At 37.5% G+C, this 20,689-nt stretch overlaps 4 protein-coding genes across 4 annotated transcripts; all 4 read right to left on the reverse strand.

Moving 5' to 3' along the window:
* Nucleotides 1-323: 323 nt before the first annotated feature.
* On the reverse strand, nt 324-7,994 carry nudt4b (nudix (nucleoside diphosphate linked moiety X)-type motif 4b). The gene is made up of 5 exons (XM_065273386.2): nt 7,578-7,994; nt 4,626-4,736; nt 3,500-3,544; nt 3,319-3,406; nt 324-2,309 (listed from the first exon to the last, which is right to left on the reverse strand). The coding sequence occupies exons 1-5, from the start codon at nt 7,671-7,673 to the stop codon at nt 2,113-2,115; spliced, it is 537 nt and encodes a 178-aa protein (XP_065129458.1). The 5' UTR covers nt 7,674-7,994; the 3' UTR covers nt 324-2,112.
* Nucleotides 7,995-11,582: 3,588 nt separating this feature from the next.
* On the reverse strand, nt 11,583-13,881 carry ube2nb (ubiquitin-conjugating enzyme E2Nb). The gene is made up of 4 exons (XM_065264271.2): nt 13,756-13,881; nt 12,686-12,932; nt 12,452-12,592; nt 11,583-12,366 (listed from the first exon to the last, which is right to left on the reverse strand). Exons 1-4 carry the CDS (start codon nt 13,783-13,785, stop codon nt 12,320-12,322), a joined length of 465 nt encoding a protein of 154 aa, XP_065120343.1. The 5' UTR covers nt 13,786-13,881; the 3' UTR covers nt 11,583-12,319.
* A 421-nt stretch (nt 13,882-14,302) lies between these two features.
* mrpl42 (mitochondrial ribosomal protein L42) lies at nt 14,303-15,448 on the reverse strand. Its single transcript, XM_065273384.1, has 5 exons — nt 15,325-15,448; nt 15,127-15,190; nt 14,761-14,845; nt 14,521-14,684; nt 14,303-14,429 (listed from the first exon to the last, which is right to left on the reverse strand). The coding sequence occupies exons 1-5, from the start codon at nt 15,401-15,403 to the stop codon at nt 14,384-14,386; spliced, it is 438 nt and encodes a 145-aa protein (XP_065129456.1). The 5' UTR covers nt 15,404-15,448; the 3' UTR covers nt 14,303-14,383.
* Nucleotides 15,449-16,145: 697 nt separating this feature from the next.
* pwp1 (PWP1 homolog, endonuclein) lies at nt 16,146-19,866 on the reverse strand. Its single transcript, XM_065273399.2, has 15 exons — nt 19,706-19,866; nt 19,569-19,627; nt 19,283-19,458; nt 19,103-19,188; nt 18,699-18,795; nt 18,499-18,609; nt 18,264-18,388; nt 18,124-18,191; nt 17,941-18,037; nt 17,781-17,842; nt 17,566-17,677; nt 17,398-17,488; nt 17,188-17,309; nt 16,974-17,079; nt 16,146-16,879 (listed from the first exon to the last, which is right to left on the reverse strand). Exons 1-15 carry the CDS (start codon nt 19,769-19,771, stop codon nt 16,779-16,781), a joined length of 1,479 nt encoding a protein of 492 aa, XP_065129471.1. The 5' UTR covers nt 19,772-19,866; the 3' UTR covers nt 16,146-16,778.
* Nucleotides 19,867-20,689: the final 823 nt, after the last annotated feature.

Below are 20,689 nucleotides of genomic sequence, written 5' to 3' on the forward strand. Positions count from 1 at the left end.
AGTGCATCCTTTTGTGGCCCACCAAAGAAAATTTATGACATAAAAATTTTTAAACTAAAAATTTGAATTTAATAAAACATATTTATATATACAATGTAGTGCTGTTGGTAAGTAGCCTAATTTTCTTTCTTTTCTAAGGTTTAAATACACAGAATTCATGATAAATTTATTTATTGTGTAAAATGTCATGAAAATGGGCCGCCTCTGGCTCCATCTCAGGGCCCCCAGTTTGAAAACGACTGCGTTTAGCTAGCAAAAAGTATTTCATCAGATAGTCAACGTGTGTCTTTAATGTGTCTTTATGAGTCAACCACAAACATTGCTTCTGTTTAATGTGATACAATCTTTATTGACAAATAAAAATATCATTAACATCTGTACAGATTACGGTAAACATGTTGAAACCGTGGACCCGTTGGCAACAAAGCAGGTAAGAGACTTTCTTTTAAATCTACCAAAACCATAAACATCTTGAGACCTTCAGACTTGTATGCATTTCATCAGAAATATCAGACAGCAGTACATACTGTGTGGAGAATAACACTCCTGTTTTTGCTTTTAACTAAGAACAGTAACATTTGTTAAGAAATGTCATTGTTAGTTATTATACATTTCATTTTTAAATACTTCACATTAACATTGGGAATTATATATATAAAAAAACATTTGTACACTTACAACTCATCCAAACTAAAGACTGATGCTGACCTGTTCTCCTTCACATATGAAAACACAAAAACACACACCAAGGTCAGCAAATGCATGAAATGTCAGAATCTATCAATACATTTAACTTGAGGAGTGATTTGTTCAATTTAAATGTGTCATTGCAGCAAAGCATGTAACACTGATCTGAGACCAGTACCTTCCCCCAGTGAATAATTACCTGAACATTGAGGTGAATTCAGATCAGCCTCTTTCAAGATAGATTCATCAGTGTTTGAAGACAAAATGACAGTACAACGCGTTTAGGTTTTGAAGAGGATAAAGGCACCCAAATCTCAGATCTGCCAAAATCTGATTAGGATGAATCTCATGAAACCCCAGATCACAAGAAAGTACATTGTGCATAAATCAAATGTGTCATATTTCTAGAATCATTAAGATTTTTGGCATTGTGACGTTACTAACTAACACATTTTTAGTACCATAACTTGTAATTATGTGAAATTTTTACTTATACTTACTTTCTACTTATTGTAATTTAGTATTTAAATATATTTTTTTGCTTTACAGTAGTGAGAAGTAGTATGTGAAGTAATATCACAATGCAAAAAATGACAATGGTCCTAAAATATGTTTTTATATTAAGCAAAATATTTTTGATGTTCTGCAAGTTTCATCTTATAATATAATATAATTTTCTTTTCTCTGACAAAATTCACAGTTTTGTTCTTTTTAAAATCATCAAAACAATAAACTCAATCAAAGTGTTAAGATCTGAAAAGGTTAATACATTTGCATTTCAGTTAAAAACCATGATACATTATTTGACATCTTTTGTCTTTTAATATATTTACAAACCTTTTCTAAATCAGAGCATGAAAACACATTTGAAAATGATGATGACCCTCCCGTTCTGTACAATCTTTCTCTCATCATTCTGAACCTCAGACTGATTAGTTTCTCCCAGCATCAGGAGCAGCAGTTAAGGGAGCATTTAAAGGGCTCGTCTTAAAGGGAGGTTTAGGGTTAATACAGCGCTTACAGTCTGAAATCAATCAGTGAGGTAAAACGCTGAAGTTGAATGAAATTACAATCCCAGAATGCCGAGCTCTGCAGGTGACAGTGGTTAAGGAAGTGCACTTCCAGGTAACTCGTTTGTTAAGCTGGTCAAATGTATTACACAGTTAAGATAACTGGAACCAAATAGATGTTAGGGACAGTTATCAAAACCAACGTTAAAAAATCGTTAAGGCATCCTTCACCATAACGTCCACACAGACGCAGAAATGACTTTGGTTTGTCCCTTGAAAGAACGTCCCAAAGATGTCTAAGAGGTGATGTAAAGGTGTGCCATGTGTGTTTCAGTGGGTTTTGTGTGACTGTCTATTAGACAGAGGTCCGTGGGGATGTGTGTACAGTATGTCTGTGTGGCGTTAGGTTTGTGTCCTATCTACGGTTAGCTGATGCTGGCATGTTGAAGAGAGGTGTGAGGTTGTTGGCAGATGTTTGGGGTAAAAGCAGGTTGCCGTTGTTGGTGGATGGGCGAGTGATACGCAGACGTCTTAAATACTCGGCGTGAACGGGCTTGTGGATCTGAAGAACTTTGATGGCTTCATCAACAGAAAACCACTCTCGCTTACGGCCTACAGAGGAAAAACTGCAGTATCAGTAAAGCATAATAAAAATATTAATTACAAATGACAAACATCAATGGAAAATATAGTGGGGTCAGATTTGATTATTTTCATCTAAAAATAATAAGTGTTAACATTTAAATAAATGTTAAAGAGTTATGGCATAAAATAGTCCACTGTTTTCACGATGTTTCTATTATATTTTACTATTAGTAAAAATATATAAAAGAAAAAATTATTTAAGGGGGTCATATCATGAAAATCATGAAAATACTTTTTTTCATGTTTAAGTGCTATAATTGGGTCCCCAGTGCTTCTATCAACCTAGAAAATGTGGAAAAGATCTAGAAGCAATAATATTTACACACTGCCCGAAAATAGTCCCCTGCCATTGAAAGTTACTAAGGGGACTATTTTTGGGCAGTGCGTAATATCATTGCGCCTCCTGCAGCCATGTTACGGCAGCAAAGTCCTTGATTATTATGCCAGTATGAGAGTATAGTTCCAAAAAATATCTGCATAGAAAATCGCAACTTTAAATTTTCAGTTGGTCTTAGTACACAATGTAACTACAGAAGAGTCAAGTTTTAAATAGGAAAAATATCAAAACTCTTTGGTTATTTTTTAGGCGCGATGTTAAAGGACTAATCAGGTCCTATGGATTGTGCTAAGCTATGCTAAATGTGCTAGCGCCAGACCCGGAGATCAACTGAATGGATTCCAAAACGCTAAGAATCAAATGTTTAACTCTAGAGGAGCTGGAAAATGAGCATTTTCCAAAAAAAGTGGAGTGTCCCTTTAAAACATTATTCTTTCATTACAGTCATGAAATGAGGTATATTGGTGTTAATACAAACATTGGCCATGTTAAAAGGTCAGATTTTCCTGCATTTCTGAAAGCACTCTGGCATAACATAGATTTTTAGGATTTTTCTGTGCCAGTTCAAATAAATGCTGACATTATAAAGTAAAATGACCCTTAGGGCAGAATCACAAACCCGCAAACTGACACACTCACCGATGTTGACTGAGTCCTCCCAGGCATCAAGAGTCTCTGTAACGATAAGCACATACACATACGTCCTGTGTTTGCGATCTTGATTTTGCTGCAAATTAAAAGAAAAACGTTTAGTATGAGGGATTATCATGACTTCACATTGCAAACGACCGCAATAAAAACAAAAAAATTTGAGCCTTACCTCAAACACACCTAGTAAACGTCCCAGTTTACCCTTTACTCCAGCCTAAGGGAGAGAGATAGAAATCAAATCTAAAGCGTCTTCACGCATATCCATGATATCTCCTACAGTTGTTTAAGGAAAGCATCACCGTTTATATTTTACTATGTTCTTACTTCTACTTAGATAAACTAATACATACCTATCTTTTTTCAATGCATGCACTTAATCTTTGTATAGCACATTGTGAATGTGTTAGAATTTAGCCTAGCCCCATTCATCCCTTAGGATCCAAACAGGGATGAATTTAGAAGCCACCAAACACTTCCATGTTTTCCCTGTTTAAAGACTGTTACATGACTAAGTATGGTGGCACAAAATAAAGTGTAGTGATTTATTAAGTGGATGAAAATTGGAACTATAGTGTATGGCGGAAGAGCACTTAGTTTGCAGCACTTCTGGCGCAGTAATATTGATGGAAGTTTGAGTGAGCGGGTGAGTAGTCAAGAGTGATGATGTTACTGTGCGCAGAGGTCAAAGTGCTGCAAACTAAGTGCTCTTCTTCCATACAATATAGTTCTAATCTGCTTAAAAAAATCACCACGTTTTATTTTGTGCCACCATACTTACCTGTGTAAATAATAATGTAGCAGTCTTTAAATGGGAAAAACATGGAAGTGTTTTGTTGCTTCTAAATTCATCCCTGTTTGGATCCTAAGGAATGAATGGGGCTAGGCTAAATGCTAACACATTCACGACACGCTGTACAAAGATTAAGTGCATGCATTGAAAAAAGATAGGTGTGTATTAATTCATCAAGCTGAGGTAAGAACATAATAAAATCTTGAAAAACAGTAATGTTTTCCTTTAAAGAAGATTGTTGAATGTTCTGTCAAGATAAGACAGTAAAGGCTGGGCGGTCTGACCTCACTTGACTCTTTCACATGAGTGGGCTAAATCTATTAAATTAAATGCAACTATGAGAACACACCGGCCCGTGGCTGTGCCACCTGCGGATGAATAATGTAATAACCACATTGAATGAGCTTTTTAATATGCACCACAGAAGAAACAGATTATATAATACCACAAACTAATATGATGATACGATTTACATGATGGTTGGTGGTGTGTTAGGTTGACCCACCTCTTCAAAAACCTCCCGTACCGCTGCTCCACACGGCTCTTCTTCTGGTTCCATACCTCCACCAGGAACAATCCACTGATCTGGGTTCCTACTGCTGCTGACCAATAGAACCTGCAGAAAATACAATTATTATGCATCACTTTAAATCTGAAGTGCATCATTAACTGATTTAACCAACATCAAATGTTTTACAAATCTGTCCAAATGTGACAGATGGGTAGAGCAGATCTGAACTTTTGTCAGCAGTACATCTTGCTATGTGACCTCTGATGGGTTAATCCCCCAGCTGCTGATAGGCCCTCAGGTGTGTCCTGCACTAAGAGGATTGTGGGATTGATAATTGTGACATCATCATCATGATCATGTTGATCTCTCGGGTTCATGTTGTCACTTGTGATGTTCCAGGTCAGACTGAGGTAGAGTGAGGCGATTTTTACAAAATGTGCAACAGAGCTCACAGTGACCTCCTGAAAGAGAGCCAGCAGACTCACTGAAGTGTTTGGGTTTGGGAAATGATTAAGGAAAGCCAGTTTATACACACATCATCTGAAGGTTGTGTGTACAGAACACACTGACACATCTACTATTTACATTCAGCACTGTTCCAGTTGATCTGAACACAGCTGTATTCTTCAAACATATTAGTCAAGTATCATAAAAACATTATGAATATCTCTTTCAGAAGATTTTTCCTTCATATTGTAATGAAAAACAATCTATACACCATAGTTTGTTTGACTTTCATACAATGTGACTGTAGAAGGTCACCATGAACTTATCACAAGGACATTCAGCCTGAAGCAACCTGAGGTTAAGTGTCCTGATCAGAAACACGCAGGCCTTTTTATGCACAGTTTTTAGGAAAAATCTTTGGAGATCTCTGTAATGGATTCAAATATGGTGTTAAATGGACCAGATAATTTTGTGGGGTTCATGGGGATCAAACCAATAGCACATTTCTCCACAAATGAACCCTGATGCACATAACTCTATAAAAACCTAACAGTCAAATCTGTGTATGGATGTGTGATTTTTAGAAGTGGTCTGTTAAAAGATATTTAAATCTATACATGTGCTGTGTTTGCAATAAAAACAGACGATTAACACCACACAAACCTCAGAAAAATTCCAGGAAACCGATACTATATAAAAAACAAACACAAGATACAAAATTTTCTATAAAACACCTGTAGCATAAGGTGTATGAGACACATTGATGGCATTCTTAATTATATAACACGCTCGCAGACCTTGTTGTTGTTGTTATTGAATCTGAGAGGAACTGGAGGGATTTGGACGGAATTTCGTGTGCTCGCTGATCCTCCTTGGCCCCCTGCTCGCCCTCATTCACTCAGACACAAAGAGCAGGCATTTCAAATCAGCCCCCCTCACATATACAGACATGCACTGACTACGGATCACTCGAGGTGTTTACGGAGCTGGTCTGGGATCAGTGTGCCGAAGGGGGCGTGTGCTAACGTGCCACTTTTTTTGGGAAAACTACAGTGTAAATGTGGGGCACTCATACAAGCCCAGATTTACACTAGCAATACCTCTATCCCCCCCGAAGGCTCAGACAACAGACGTCTCTCTGTTTGGTTACTCAGATACTAGAAAAGCGTTGGCCACAGACACACTTCATGTATAATAATTTTTTTTTTAAAGTACAGACTTTCACTTATGTGTACTCATATTTTAGCAAGTTAAGATTTATAATGTGGAGAATAAATAACAAGATGTACTAATATTTCCACAAGAATTATAAAGATGTGGTCATGACTACTTATCTTCCCTGTACTGATAAGAGAAAATCAACTTTTAGTTCAATATCCGAAATGACTTGATAAGACAACGATGTGTTTTTGTGTTATGTCATTCTGCACATGGTGTCACTAAATCTTAAAAATAAAGGTGTTTAAAGGTTCTTCACAGTGATGCCATAAAAGAAGCATTTTGGGTTCCACAAAAGAACCGATTCCTTTACACATTTTATAACATATTTTCAGATGTTAAAGGTGCCCATTTAGACAGAAAAGGTTCTTCTTTGGCATCGTGAAGCTCCTTTATTTTTAAGAGTGTGGGTGTGATATATGTTGTTAAAATAACACACACCTGCATTGAGAGCAAATCTTTTCATGACGGTCTTTTCTTAGAAGTCAACTAACCTGGTGCTGATGTGTACATGCAAAAACAAGGTGGGGGATTCATTGAGCTGCAGTCTGACGTGCATTTATTGCATAACTGCACTATAGAGGCCTAGTGACTGACAGTCTAAAGTGCCTGCAAGTCACTATAAGTCACAGGCAGCATGTGTGCAAGGACATAACACCACTCCAGTGACATGCTTTTAGTGTGCATTTGTCTCAAAGGTGATAGGTGGGTAGGTAGGTAGGTAGGTAGGTAGATAGATGGGTAGATGGATAGATAGATAGATAGATAGATAGATAGATAGATAGATAGATAGATAGATAGATAGATAGATAGATAGATAGATAGATAGATAGATAGATAGATAGATAGATAGATAGATAGATAGATAGAATTTTGGACAGTTGGCTGGTGCTTGACAGATTACCTAGATGAGAATGAAATGAACAGATGTGTTCTAGATTACAACAAAAGTGTAAAAGAAATCTGCACAAAACTTTATTTTTTTTTAGAAACACACAACGCTTTTAAACACAAAAAGGTGAAATTACAGCATATACACAAAATTAAATAGTTTCATGTCTGTGTAAACTCTGTCTGTTGATATGCCGTGCTGTGTTTGGCTGTAGATGCATTTCTGTTATTGATTAATAAATTACCTATGATGAAATACGGTACATCAGTGATGAAGATTATATCACATGATTGCATGTGCACGACAGGCTGATTTCTATCTGTATGCTCTTATATATCCAGATGGAAGTGTCAGTGCGTGTTATGAATCATTTTCTGCCGGTTCCGTACCTCATCCTCCCGATCGTTTCTGAAGCACAGACACGCCGCGCGCCGCTTGAATCCCTCCCGGTCGTACGTCCGCGTCTGGTTCGGTTTGAACTTCATGCTAAAATAGCCTCGGTCCCTGCGTGGATAAATCCGACCGGTCAGCAATGCTCCGTGAACGGCCCAAGCACCGTGAGTCACCACCGACGGTCAGAGACAGCGCGAGAGGCGGACCAGAACCGAACCAACGGTGTTGCGTTGATTTTAAATCCTTTTGTAAAGCATTGCTCCCTGTGTGATCCGGTTGCTTCGGTTTCTTGTGCTCCTTATTGACTAACGTTACCGTGAATTCCGCTATCCATTTCCACGTCAAAATATCTTATTTCCCCCCGGTATATATACGAGTGTTGTGGGCCGGGTGCGAATTTACAAATATTACTATGTTGACGGATGGGTGCTTAATATTCATAAGCTAAACCGTCGACATTGGACGGTTACCAAGCAACGTCAGTCTAAAGTATTAAGTATTCATGAGCTACTACTTGGCTTTTAAAGGGGAACCGTGATGTCATCAAAACCTAATTAATATTCATATGCTTAACCCTTGCCGTAGTAGGATTCGTAATTCCGCCTCCGTCTGGTGACTCCGTGAACTGCGTTACCGCATACTGCGTGATCTCCTGTCACATACCGCAGACAGAACCTAACTGATCTCTCATTCATTTGAGAATATTTTCTAGATTACACATTGTTGTTGATGTTTTATTATGGACGTTACGTACGGACACTTCAGTTGCAGTAGCCTATCCACAAAACAATTGTCGTGCCTTTAGTGCGGTCGGCTCACATCTAATAAAATATAAATAATGCACAAATCTTTATAAATACAAATACAAATACAATAAATGCAATGCTTTGTGCTATTTTATTTCACTTACAGTAAAGAAACATGATGCCATTATAATACTATGGTTTTTGGACAATTATTATGGTAAATTAAATGGTGCTATGGTAAAATTCAACAGTAGGCTACTGCAAGTCACCCTTTCTCCAGGCTCACTGTCAGCATAAGGAGCATTGGACTTTGACATTTACTGTTTTTATCTGAGATAGTGATCTGATTCAATTGTGAGGACATTGTTTAACTTTGACGAAAAGAATTTAAGAACATCTTCTGTTATCATCCCTATGTACATATGATGAAGTAAGAACTTGTTATCATCTACCAGATTTGATAACCTTTATTGATGCCTCAAGACAAAATACATTAAGATTTTATCTTTGCTTCTTGCTTGTTTATTTAAAACCAGAATCACAATTGATTTTTGGATATAATATTAACATCAATAAAATCCAAGTGTATTTAGGCTAATGACAGGGAACTAACCTAAAGTTAAGTTGAGAGACAGATACACACAGATTGTTGAAGTCTGCAGTCATCATGACTTTACTAAAAATGAGACATCTTGTTAGTGATGAACACTGTAAAATGAATCTGTTTTGACTGGATAGTAAACCTACTTCAAATTCAACATCATTAGATGTTTGTAAATCAGACCCCAACATTATAGAAATAAACGTTTGTCATAAGTATTTACAGACTCTAATACAGCAAACAGAAGGAGGTAAATCTGTCTAGATTAACAAGATTACATGAATTTGATCAGAACAACATCTGCCACCATCAACACACACATACACAAATATGTTATTTAACTAAAAACCAGTTTCAGATGCTTTACAGGCATATAAAAGTCAACAAATCTATTTTACTTGTTTAAAGTGGCTTTATTTTAAGGTTTAAGTACAAATGAACTGGAATGAATGAGAATATTTACAGACACTCACGTGATTGGAGAAAACCAACACTTAATAAACAGTAAATTGTTTATTACTACATGATTAAATCTGTTATTTTTTAGTTATCTGCCCAATTCAGCTATGCATCGTATGTACTCTGATATTTGCTAACCTATACGAGTTGAGGTTGTTATATTTAAACTATACTAAAATCAATACCAGCCTGCTCTTGGTCTCGTGACATGCCATACTGTAGGTTATAGGCATGAGAACTATAAACAATAAGATAATATTGACAAATAAATATAAGCTTTCCAAAATAACAAATTTCATATGACATTACATAGTCCTGCTCTGATATTATTATAATGTTGTCACCGTCATAAAAATCCTGTAATGGTACCTGTTCAGATGTTACAGACATAACAAATGACTCATTAGATATGACAAAACAGAGCTCAGGGGCAGACTGTTTCCATTATTTCATGCAGGCAAATATAATTACAGAGAATGATGTTTATATCTATATTACATCTTTCAGTTGTAGTTTCTTCATTTTTTTAAAGGGGACATGTCACAATAATTTTTTAAGATATAAAATAAATCGTTGGTGTCCCCAGAGCACATATGTGAAGTTTTGGCTCAAAATACCATATAGATTATTTATTATAGACACTTTGTAGGTGTGTGCAAAAATGTGCCGTTTTGGGTGTGTCCTTTAAAATGCAAATGAGCGGAAGAAGTGCAAACACTGATCACAATGATGGTGGTTTGATACAATTCAAACTCAGTTGTGCTGTCAATTATTTTTTCTCTCTTTACTAAATTGCAGTGCTGTGGTTGGATAGTGCAGATTAAAGGGCGGTATTATTATAATAAAATGTCAAATTTCAATGACCCCTTTTTTTGACATGCTTGCAGAAAATGGTTTACCAAAACTACATTACTGGGTTGATTTTTTCACATTTTCAAGGTTTATGGAAGCACTAGGAACCCAATTATAGCACTTAAACATAGAAAAGTCTGATTTTCATGCCATGGCCCCTTTAAATAAAAAAATCTGCTCTCAATATAGCAAAAATAACTGCGACAGCATTCAGAGCAGTCTTGCATCACATTCATGAGACTTATAGGCCTGGTTTCACAGACAAGGCTTAGCTAAAGCCAATACTAGGCCATATGTAAATTAAGTGTTTAAGCAGCTTTTATGAACATACCTTGGAAAAGGACGTTACTGGTGTGCATCTTGAAACAAATCAATGGCATTGCCACATTTTAAGATCTATCATTGCAAGTTATTTTCAGTTAAGTTTAGTTTAGAACTAGCCTTAAGCCTTGTCTGTGAAACCGGGAGATAGAGATCAAACACTCAGGGGCGGTTTCCCAGACAGGAATTAGACTAAAATAAATGTAAGAGCTGTCCAAACTGAAAAACCTTTACTGACATATCTTAAAATACATCAGTGCCCTTTGTTTTGCCTTAAAATGCACACAAGTAATGTTTTTAGTAAGGCATGTTTTTTTTTTAAAGTAGTTATAATTCATAATTAAACTTAGACCTAGTCTTGGAAACCACCCCTAAAAGATTGTAAATCCACTGCAGTTACACATTTACAAAATGACCTGTTCAGTCTGTCAGTGTAACAGTTAAGCATACTGTGGGGTTGATTATACTATTAATACATTTCAACAATGAAGATTTTCTTGTTTACACTTAACCACTTGATGTAAGTCTGTGTCCTGAAGCCACATTGTGTCATTGTGTTTCTTTGACTGATACCAATAATTATTTCTTTAATAAACATCTGTGTCGTGTTAAGTGGATGCATGTTCACCTTGACAAAATGCTGCATGTTTTTATTGTCACACACCCTTTCATGTGAACACTTCAATGCTAAACTGGCACGTAATTGGAAAGAATCATTTACCTTTTAAAATACCAGACGTGCATGTCCAGAAAACAATGGCTAATAAAATGCTTTGCTACTGTTTACAGTCAACATGCAATGGCACGTATAACCTAGCATACTTCTGTAATGAGACATATTTCAAAGTAAAACGGAGTATTAAACACTAATAACCACATAGGGTGGGAACTAAATTTAACCAGTGACTCCCCCGACAAACCAACAGCACCTGATATCTGAGATATATGTTATGGAATGTATTTCATGTGTCATTTTCACATTTAAACCTAAAACACTCTTGAAATAAAGAGATCGAACCAAATAACATAACAAAAAATATTTTTACTAAAACTGAACATGTACAGATTTAATTTTCCCAGACAAGTCATACAGATTCCACACCAGCCTAATCACAAACCTTTACAGACACACACATTCACGCAAGCTTTGTTTGGAGTACAACTACGTCAGAGCAGGATTTGTCCTGTATGATTTAGACGGATTAACTACATGCTGTGGCGTTTCACAGGAAGAAAAAAGTCAAAAATTCACATCATTTTGTCCCTGACCAAAAAGCAGCATATAAGCGACCCATGTTAACAGCCCCCCCCCATGCCCAAATACAGATTAACTATCCACCCCGGTGTAGGGCCTGGAGCACAGGACACACAAACCTACAATCCGTTTCCAGTCAAAGCCACTGTGTGAAGGATTGTGATAGACTGAACTACGCATTCGGACCAGGCACAGTGTAGTGACCAAAAAATAGCAGGTGGGAAACTCCAATCCCTAAGTTATGAAGCCCCAGGCCGTCACCACATGAAGCCATAACCAGAGAGATCAAATAGTGGAGCGAACATTAGCTCTGAGCTGATCTGAGAACAGCCACTCACTGACACATCATACACTCACCCAATGGGCTGCAGTAGTTGGTTTTAAATCTTATGTTTGTTTGTTTTTCGGTTTCCATTTTAATTTGTCTGAGAAAGTGTCCTTTAAATGCAATAGAAGACAGGAGGAGATTGTTCCACCCTTAGTTTCCAACATCTTTTCCTTCTTCTAAACCTCAATGTTGTTCCCGGCATACAGCCTGGTCCATGTTCTGGCTGTAGGAGAGAAAGGGGAAATCATTTAGGAACTGTCAAAAACTTGGAATAACGAGAAACTATAAACTCACACAGAAGAACGCACCTGTCTCAATGGCTTGAGCCTCGTTGCTCTTCCACTGTTCGGCTACATCATTGGCCAGCGGATCGTCTGGGTTCGGAGCACTCAGCAGGGCCTGGATAGACAGCAGCACGGTGCGAATCTGTAGAGCGGGAGACCACTTATCTACATAACGAAAAAAAAAAGATGAACAGGCATTGAATACGTGTCCTAGTTAACATGTGTAGATGCAAAAATGGACAAATGAACACACCACACCTTTCAGAATATCCAGACAAATCCTGCCCAGCTTGTCGACATTGGGGTGGTAGATTTTGGTCATGAAACGGACCTTCGGGGCAGCCATGGGGTATTCCTCTGGGAGGAACAGCTCCAGTTTAAACGTTCCGCCTTCAAATGGAGAATCCTGTGGACCGGCGATGACCACATGGAAATATCGAGCGTTCCCCTCATCCGGCTCCGCTTTGATACCAGGCACAGGCTCGGCCAACAAGCGCTGCGTCTCCTATCGAGACACACCCACATATGAAAAAAGTGAAATTGTCTGTTCAAATTCGGATTGGTTATACGTTTTTCTATCAGTTGCGTTTTTGTATCACTGGTATTTATGAGGTAAGGTGTTGTTAAAATCAGCACTATTATACAGTTCAATGAAATGTCCAACATTTTTGCATTTGTGAACAGAACAATTTTTTATTTAGATGCTTATTAACAAATAAACCAGACAACAACTTTGTGTTACGATTTTTTTATAATAATGAATAGTTTCTATTCAATGAGACATTATTCAATGAGACATTTCATTATTTGACTTCTTTCTTCGAATTTTTTTCCGAAATAAACCCACTCTTTGTGGATGAATCTCTGTGATGTGGATCAGACTGCATGCCAGCAGTCTTGCTACGGTAGATTTATTTACAAATCCACCCATTTTGATCATGAAAACACATGCATTTACGTCTAAACAGATTCCCCACTGATGATGAGATCTGCATCCAATGTACATCTTCATGTGTCATACAGAGGGCTTTAACACACCCAGAATCCTCCAGGCTGCAGTTACAGCACCACTGCTCATATACATCATTGCCTCATACACAAAACACACAGATCCTAGCATAGTGATCCGTGCTGCTCGTTAAATACAGGTTATTTGATCATAATATCTGTAATGTATAAATAGTGAGCGCGCGGGAGCCTCCCTGCTGCAGAGCGCAAGCTCGGGCCACCAGCACGTGCCATTTCACACTGCTTTATAACGCATCACTTTAGCAGTGCGCATAAATAATGGCGCGTTGGACATACAATAATCATTATACAGATGATACCTTAATGATCCTGCGCGGCAATCCAGCCATCTCGTGTTTTAATGCCGTTTACGCTGTGGCCCGCTGCCTACTCCTTGCGTTTAGTTCGACAGCGCATGCGCGCAAATCTTCCGGCAATAACGTCACCATCAGCCCGATCAGTTTTTCTGGGAAATGTAGTTTCGTTTTTTTTTATGCATATATTTTACAATAATTTATCTTTGTGTACTTTTTAGAACCTTTTGTCTTAATTGTATTTAAATTAATTGAATGTATTAAGTTTAAAAAAATATTTTTTTTCTCTCTAAGCATTGTCTACCTACTAGAACATCTCTTTACAAGGACAGAATACACAATGATACAAACTTATTTAAAATACATTAAAGAGAAGGTATTACAACATTTCCATGTATAAAACATGAATAAATACCAGGACCGGGTTAGGAACATATTTTAAGTCTGATTTTGGGTTAAAACCGCTTATTAACTGACATAAATGTAACACTCTTACAAAAAATACTGCTAAATGCTAAACAAATATTGGAATTACAGACACACCATACCCACAGCTGGTTGGGGAGTTTTATTTAATGTGTAATAATGCAAGTAAAAAAACAGACATCAAATAAGAATGAAGAACAGTCCAGAATTATCTGTCATTGGGTGGATTGCGGTTTCTGCGTCTCATGTGATACCTGCCAGGAGAAACGGAAACCACAAATCATTACACAATGATCTGAACCATGTGAGAATGCTTGAGGTTTGGATTGAAAAATGACAACGTACTGTCCCACTGGATACCAGCGGTGTTTGGTGGTGTAGAACATCTTGCTAAGTTCCTCTATAGTTGGAGCCTTTTTGTCATGAAGGACTTCTTTGTTCAGTCTGGCTTTAAGCACCTGCTCGTGTGTTTCTGCCTCATTGCTGAGGACATGAGGTCTGGTTATCGGCTGTAATGTAGAATAAAAACATGTTTTTATTGGTGATGCTGGATGATTTATGTCGGTTCATCTGTGACATCATTACCTGTGTGTGCTCGTAAGGGACGTCTACGGAAGGGTGAAAACATACTATTGTTTTGCCATCAGACGTCACTCCAATCTCCACATTACTGAAATAAGACACAGATCACATGGACATAATGATTTAATGCAAAGTATTACAGTAATATTGTCATTTTAACACAGGCAACACAAGATAAACTACAATCATGCAAATGCTTAATGTTTTAAATAATATATAAATAATTTTGAGTCATGGTATTGTTAATTTATAGGTTGCATCTGCCTTGTTGAATGATGATAAATTGGATGATAAATAACAATAAACGTGCTCCAGCTTTAACTCTCTATACAATTGATAACAAAGATACATTTAACTTTAAAAAGTTACCTGTTGTTGTCGAAGGATGGATCACTAACAGTTGACTTGTTATGAGATGTCAAAACAGGTCCAGCTACAACATTAAAGGGTAGTACAGTAAATCAAGTAAGTACAGTAGAGTATTAAAGCCCAATAGCATCCAAAAATAATATATACATTACAGTGGTTACACACGAATTAATAATTGCTTACAATATCAATGCTCACCTCTAAAATGTCTTACATTTCTGCTTATGCAGATACGTTTAATAAAACAACCCAGTCTACTAATGTGACCCGACGCCATGCTTCCACACAGGCTCCACTGATCTGCCAAAAAATGAGAAAATGTCAAAACCCGATGTAGGAGGGGCGAATCGCCAAGGACACGCGCAACGAAGGCACGTTTTTTAAACGCATCAATGCATTGTAAATACTAGTGTTTATATGAGTGGTTGTCATTAGTGCTTCTTTATTTCTGTATAAAAAAAACTATATATTGTTTCAGATGAATCTAAAGATTCCATACACTTAATAGGCGGTTTGAGCCACGGAGCGCCCTCTATGAAAGTAATACAACAACTGCATCTGTATTTGCCCTTCTATTAAATGTATTTCTATGCGCAACTAAAATATTCCTCCGGATAGGAAACAAACGCTGTGACCGCTCTGGCTCCGCTTTTTCAACATATTAGATGGAAAACCAATAAAAATAGGCCTAGTCAAAAACAATGAGATGTATAGTAAAACGTAATACGAAGATTATATCAATTGCCTTTTGAAAATAGTTTAAGTGTTATATGAAAATAACGGCAGTGCCCTGCAATTCCAACGTAGCCCACTGGGGGCAGTAAAGTTGTATGCGTGCGATAAGCACTTAACGTTTTAAACACTAAACATACATGTTTATGGTTGACGACTAATTATTAAAACTGTGAGAAACAGTTTTTCTTAAGAATAAGAGACAAAAAATGTCAATGTCAGAAATGTAAAGCCTGTATCACGAAACATAACGCTTACTACATTTATTTTCCAATACTTCAGAAACTTCACTTTATTAGGTGGATAATAAGAGAAAAAATATGCCACGCCAGGTTTAATATAAGCTCAAAACTTTGAATAAAGACAGAATAAATTGAAGTGACGTATGTCTGTAGATCCCCTGTAGCCCACTGGGAGGCAGCAAACAAAACAAAAAACAGTTTTTACAGGTAAAAGATTTTTATAATGTTACTGAATGACAAATGCTTCTGGAAACAACAGCCAACATATATCCTCACATGAATGTGGGATAGCTGATAATATAATACATTTTATAAATACAGATTAAGACAGTTCTTTGTCATTTAAATTTCTTTGATGGTTTTATTTACTGTTGTTCCCAAAAAAAACATCCAGCCATTTCATAACAGACACAGATACATATAAGAATGTATTTATCGCCATTGTTATAAACCTCATAAACATAAAGATGGAGTTAAATCTGTTTTGTAAAGAGGGACATTATCTTTCATGAAGGAAAGAATTCAACACAGACGTTATCTTTTCATAACACTTCTTCTGATTGTATAAATATGTTACAGACACAGTCACTGTTCATCTCATTGGTTATGAAACAATCGCCTGTTATTTTCCCCTCCAGTCCTGTCTTTTTAGTCAGACATCATTCTCAAATTGACTTGCTAGGAGACCTCCATGTCAGCTGTGCTAGCTGTGCTGCTGGTGGAAGCGCCAGAAACTGTGTTTGCCACCAAGCGTTCCCGATTGCCGAAAACTTCTGCCACTAAAAAAAATAAATAAAAGGGTTTTAAGAATCAGTCACTCACACTAACACGCACACACACAACACAGAAACTATTATGGCTTGAGTTCCATACCAGCAGCAACATCACTGATGTCCCACACGCGCAGACCGTCCTGCTGTCCTCCAAATGCGTACAAGAACGGAAGATCAGGACAACAAGAGGCGCAGAACATCACACCCTTAAAGACAGTACGGCATTAAAACACTATATTACATAATCTCCAATATAACTCAACATACTAATGCTGTTGAACTACACTGAACAATTTATTTTATAGCTATGGTACCATTTTCATGTCTCTGGAGTGGATGAGGTTGGGTTTGTCTCCTAGGATGTCCCAGATCTTCACATGTTTGTCTGCAGAGGACGTGACCAGACATCCACGAATCTGACTGCTCAAATCCATACCTACAGAGATCAGACAACAATGTATGTGATTAGACATCAGTCCTCCATACCATCCACAGTTTAATGTAAACCGAGATCAGCTGTTAACCTGATATCTCTCCATCATGAGCCCTCAGAGTAAACACAGGTTTATCAGATCGAGCGTCCAGACAGTAGATGAATCCGTCTTCGGTGCTCACCTGAAACACGGAGTGTAAACGCAAATAAAATAAAAAACAAACAAACAGAAAAATCATAACACGACTCATTCGCTCACCAGAAAGTGACAGGGGGAGAAATGATCCCAAGTGACACGCTCCACCTGCCCACTAAACTTCCAGATCCGATGGCTGCTGTCTGGACTGCGGCAGTCATACAGAATCGCAGACCTGAAAGAAAAGAGAGCGTTGATTGGGTAAGATCACGGTGACGCTGAGCTCCGATTGGGCAGATATTAAGATCATGAGCAGCAACGTCAGCCGATCTGTTTACTTGTCATACGATCCAGAGATGAGAGTTTGAGCCTCAAATGGGTGAAACTTCAATGTTTGAACCTGCAACAGAAGACAAAATTTCAATTGGACTGAATTAGATCTGGGGTCAAACACAAGACCCTGTGGAGCGCATGATTCATCTGATCTGCGGAGTATACCTTATCTGTGTGTTTTTTAAGGGACGCTGCTGGTTTTCCCTGCTGTAGATCCCACAGAATCACCGTCTCATCCGCAGAAGCACTCGCTAGAACGTTCCTGCACATGACGGGACGTCCGGTCAAACCTTTATCACACCATATGAGAATCATGTCCACTAAAGCATTGTACTTTGAAAATCTTACCTGACCACTTTATTCCAGGACAAATCCAGCACTGCATCAGTGTGACCTTCGATGGGCTCGGCTGCTTTCTAAAACACAAACACTGTTCAAATCTGAAAACATTTAGCGTTCACATTTTTGTAGTTGCTATGATCAAGCACCTTCTTTGATTTCTTCTTTTTCGTCTTTTTGCTGCCTAACGTGAAGGCCGGTTCCAAACAGTCCACAATATCCAGATCCCACACGTCAATCACAGGAGTCATATTCCCCACGGCTGCGTAATTCCCTATGAAAAACAAGCTTGGTGTGAGGCCATAATGGATTATATATTATATCCAAGTTTGCTTTCTGCTCATGTTGTGGTGAGAGGTCTGATGTGCATGTGGAAATATTCACCTTGTGTTTCTTCAGGGTTGGGGTCAAAGTTCAGCCACTCGACACACAGCGGGTAGGCGGGCAGCAGAATGTCATGATGCACATACAGAGAATCTTCCTCTGAATTATACACTGACAACACAACACAAGGCACGAGTGAATGTACAAAAGACATTCAAGTTTCTTAAAGGGCAAGTGAGTAGTTGAGAGATGATGGTTACCAAAAATCTCCAGGTTACAGCAGTCTCGCTCAGCCCGACCAGCCAGAATCAGATTATCAGTGGGTTTGATCTGAAAATCCTCTCGCTCATATTGATCCTTCAAAACACATCACAGAGACACAGAGTGTCACAGAGACACACACACAGGCAAAAACATATTTGTATATTTATACTATACATTTAGATTTTGGTCATTCATAATGAAACACAATTCCTTTTGTGCTATTTCATAGTTATTACATATTCAAACCTTTACTGGGTTGTGTAACTTCTCTGTTATAAAGACAAACTACATTAACTTTGATCCATTAAGAGACAAAATTTAACCTTTTCTGAACACCAAATACAGCAAGTATTGTGTGTGTGTGTGTGTGTGTGTGTGTGTGTGTGTGTGTGTTGCTCACTGTGTCTTTAATGGTGATATAAGGATCTTCCTCATTGGTGCCAAACACTGTCAATCCTGCCAGACTGTCTCCAAGATTTGATGTTTCTGAATTTAAACACAAAAAGCATGAAAATCTAAATCAGTTTCCAACATTCCTCAAGATCAGCAGGAAATTCAGCTCAGAAAGTTTCACACACACCAATGTCTTCTTCATCATATTTATCCAGGCCATATTCAGCGAGCTCATCCTCCTCCTCCTCCTCCTCTTTTTTGATTCTTTCCTTTACTTCTTCAACTGCAGATAAAGCTTCGACCGATGTTTCTTCACTGACCACACCTTCATCATCCTCTTCTTCTTCATCATCCTCTTGACCCCTGAAAAAAATTAAGCTCCTGTTTAAAACTAAGCTGGTCTTGTATTTTAACCAATATAGTCAATACTTTCCAGTTTCTCAGATTGAGTCTGATCAAGAGTAAAACCTGACCTGAGTCCATCTCTGGCCTCTGATATGATGCGCTGCAGCTCTTCTTTACTCAGCTCGACCTGTCATCATGTTTTATTTAGTTAGTTCATGTAGATCACACACATACACATGTTTGAGTTATTAACATTCACACTTACTTTATCCGGAACTTCTTTCGCGACTCCTCGCTTCACCCATCCGACACAAGTGATCTGTGAACTCATAACTTATTTATTTACATTCAAAGACACGGCGAAAATAAAGAATTCACACGAACAACAGCACGAGGATTCCCGATACGGCGCGCGCTGATGACGTCACATGGGGTGTTCCCATAGATTGTAAAATACAATTGAACATAATTTCATTTTCAATTCCCTCAAAAAATTTGGATTTGGCCAAAGATTCATTTCTTTTATAAAAGTTCTGTATACAGATATTAATAGCTCTATCTCACTTTCATCTGGGACATCCCAAAGGTTTAATATATCTCGAGGAATAAGACAAGGATGCCCTATCTCCCCTTTTCTATTTATCTTAGCAACAGAAATGCTGGCTATATTAATAGACAAAAACAACAGCTTTGAAAAATTAAATGTATTTGGAAGACAAATTGGTATTAGTCAGTTAGCTGATGATACAGTAATTTTTTTAAAGAACCAACATCAAATTGACAAAGCAATTCATCTGTGTGATCTCTTCTCTAAAGCGTCAGGCCTTTACTTAAACATAAATAAGTGTGAACTAATAGCAATTCATGATAGTGAGATGGATTCATTATTCAATATACCGATTAAAAGTTCTGTAAAATACCTGGGAATTACTATTACTAAAGACAGCAACCAAAGTATCCAAGAAAATTTTGTAAAGAAACTCTTAAAAGCAAAAACTATTCTTAACAGTTGGATACAAAGAGATATCTCGATCTTTGGAAGAATCCTGTTAACCAAAATGGAATTACTCTCTAGATTTGTTTACCCAGCTTCATCTCTAGCTATCCCTTCCCATTTAATAAAAGAATGTAACACTGCAATTTTCAACTTTATCTGGAAAAATAGACATCACTATATTAACAAAAATGATTTGGTTCATAGTTATGAAGAAGGAGGTTTAAATGTTATTGATTTAGAAATAATGAATAG

Source organism: Paramisgurnus dabryanus, chromosome 1 (assembly GCF_030506205.2).
Source record: "Paramisgurnus dabryanus chromosome 1, PD_genome_1.1, whole genome shotgun sequence".
NCBI lineage: Eukaryota > Metazoa > Chordata > Actinopteri > Cypriniformes > Cobitidae > Paramisgurnus > Paramisgurnus dabryanus.

What these genes read in the sequence shown, in the direction of transcription:
- nudt4b (XM_065273386.2), bottom strand. Translation starts at nt 7,673, where the DNA reads ATGAAGTTCAAACCGAACCAGACGCGGACGTACGACCGGGAGGGATTC. An exon ending in GAAACGATCGGGAGGATGAG is followed by an intron (nt 4,737 to 7,577) that starts GTACGGAACCGG and finishes TATTTTCTGCAG; the next exon opens with GTTCTATTGGTCAGCAGCAG. An exon ending in GGAGGACTCAGTCAACATCG is followed by an intron (nt 2,310 to 3,318) that starts GTGAGTGTGTCA and finishes TTTCCTCTGTAG; the next exon opens with GCCGTAAGCGAGAGTGGTTT.
- ube2nb (XM_065264271.2), bottom strand. Translation starts at nt 13,785, where the DNA reads ATGGCTGGATTGCCGCGCAGGATCATTAAG. An exon ending in TGCCGCGCAGGATCATTAAG is followed by an intron (nt 12,933 to 13,755) that starts GTATCATCTGTA and finishes GTGTCTCGATAG; the next exon opens with GAGACGCAGCGCTTGTTGGC. An exon ending in GGCTCAAGCCATTGAGACAG is followed by an intron (nt 12,367 to 12,451) that starts GTGCGTTCTTCT and finishes TCTCTCCTACAG; the next exon opens with CCAGAACATGGACCAGGCTG.
- mrpl42 (XM_065273384.1), bottom strand. Translation starts at nt 15,403, where the DNA reads ATGGCGTCGGGTCACATTAGTAGACTGGGTTGTTTTATTAAACGTATC. An exon ending in AAATGTAAGACATTTTAGAG is followed by an intron (nt 15,191 to 15,324) that starts GTGAGCATTGAT and finishes TTAATGTTGTAG; the next exon opens with CTGGACCTGTTTTGACATCT. An exon ending in TCCCTTACGAGCACACACAG is followed by an intron (nt 14,685 to 14,760) that starts GTAATGATGTCA and finishes TCTACATTACAG; the next exon opens with CCGATAACCAGACCTCATGT.
- pwp1 (XM_065273399.2), bottom strand. Translation starts at nt 19,771, where the DNA reads ATGAGTTCACAGATCACTTGTGTCGGATGGGTGAAGCGAGGAGTCGCG. An exon ending in TCCTGGAATAAAGTGGTCAG is followed by an intron (nt 18,038 to 18,123) that starts GTAAGATTTTCA and finishes CGTCATGTGCAG; the next exon opens with GAACGTTCTAGCGAGTGCTT. An exon ending in ACTCCAGAGACATGAAAATG is followed by an intron (nt 17,080 to 17,187) that starts GTACCATAGCTA and finishes ACTGTCTTTAAG; the next exon opens with GGTGTGATGTTCTGCGCCTC.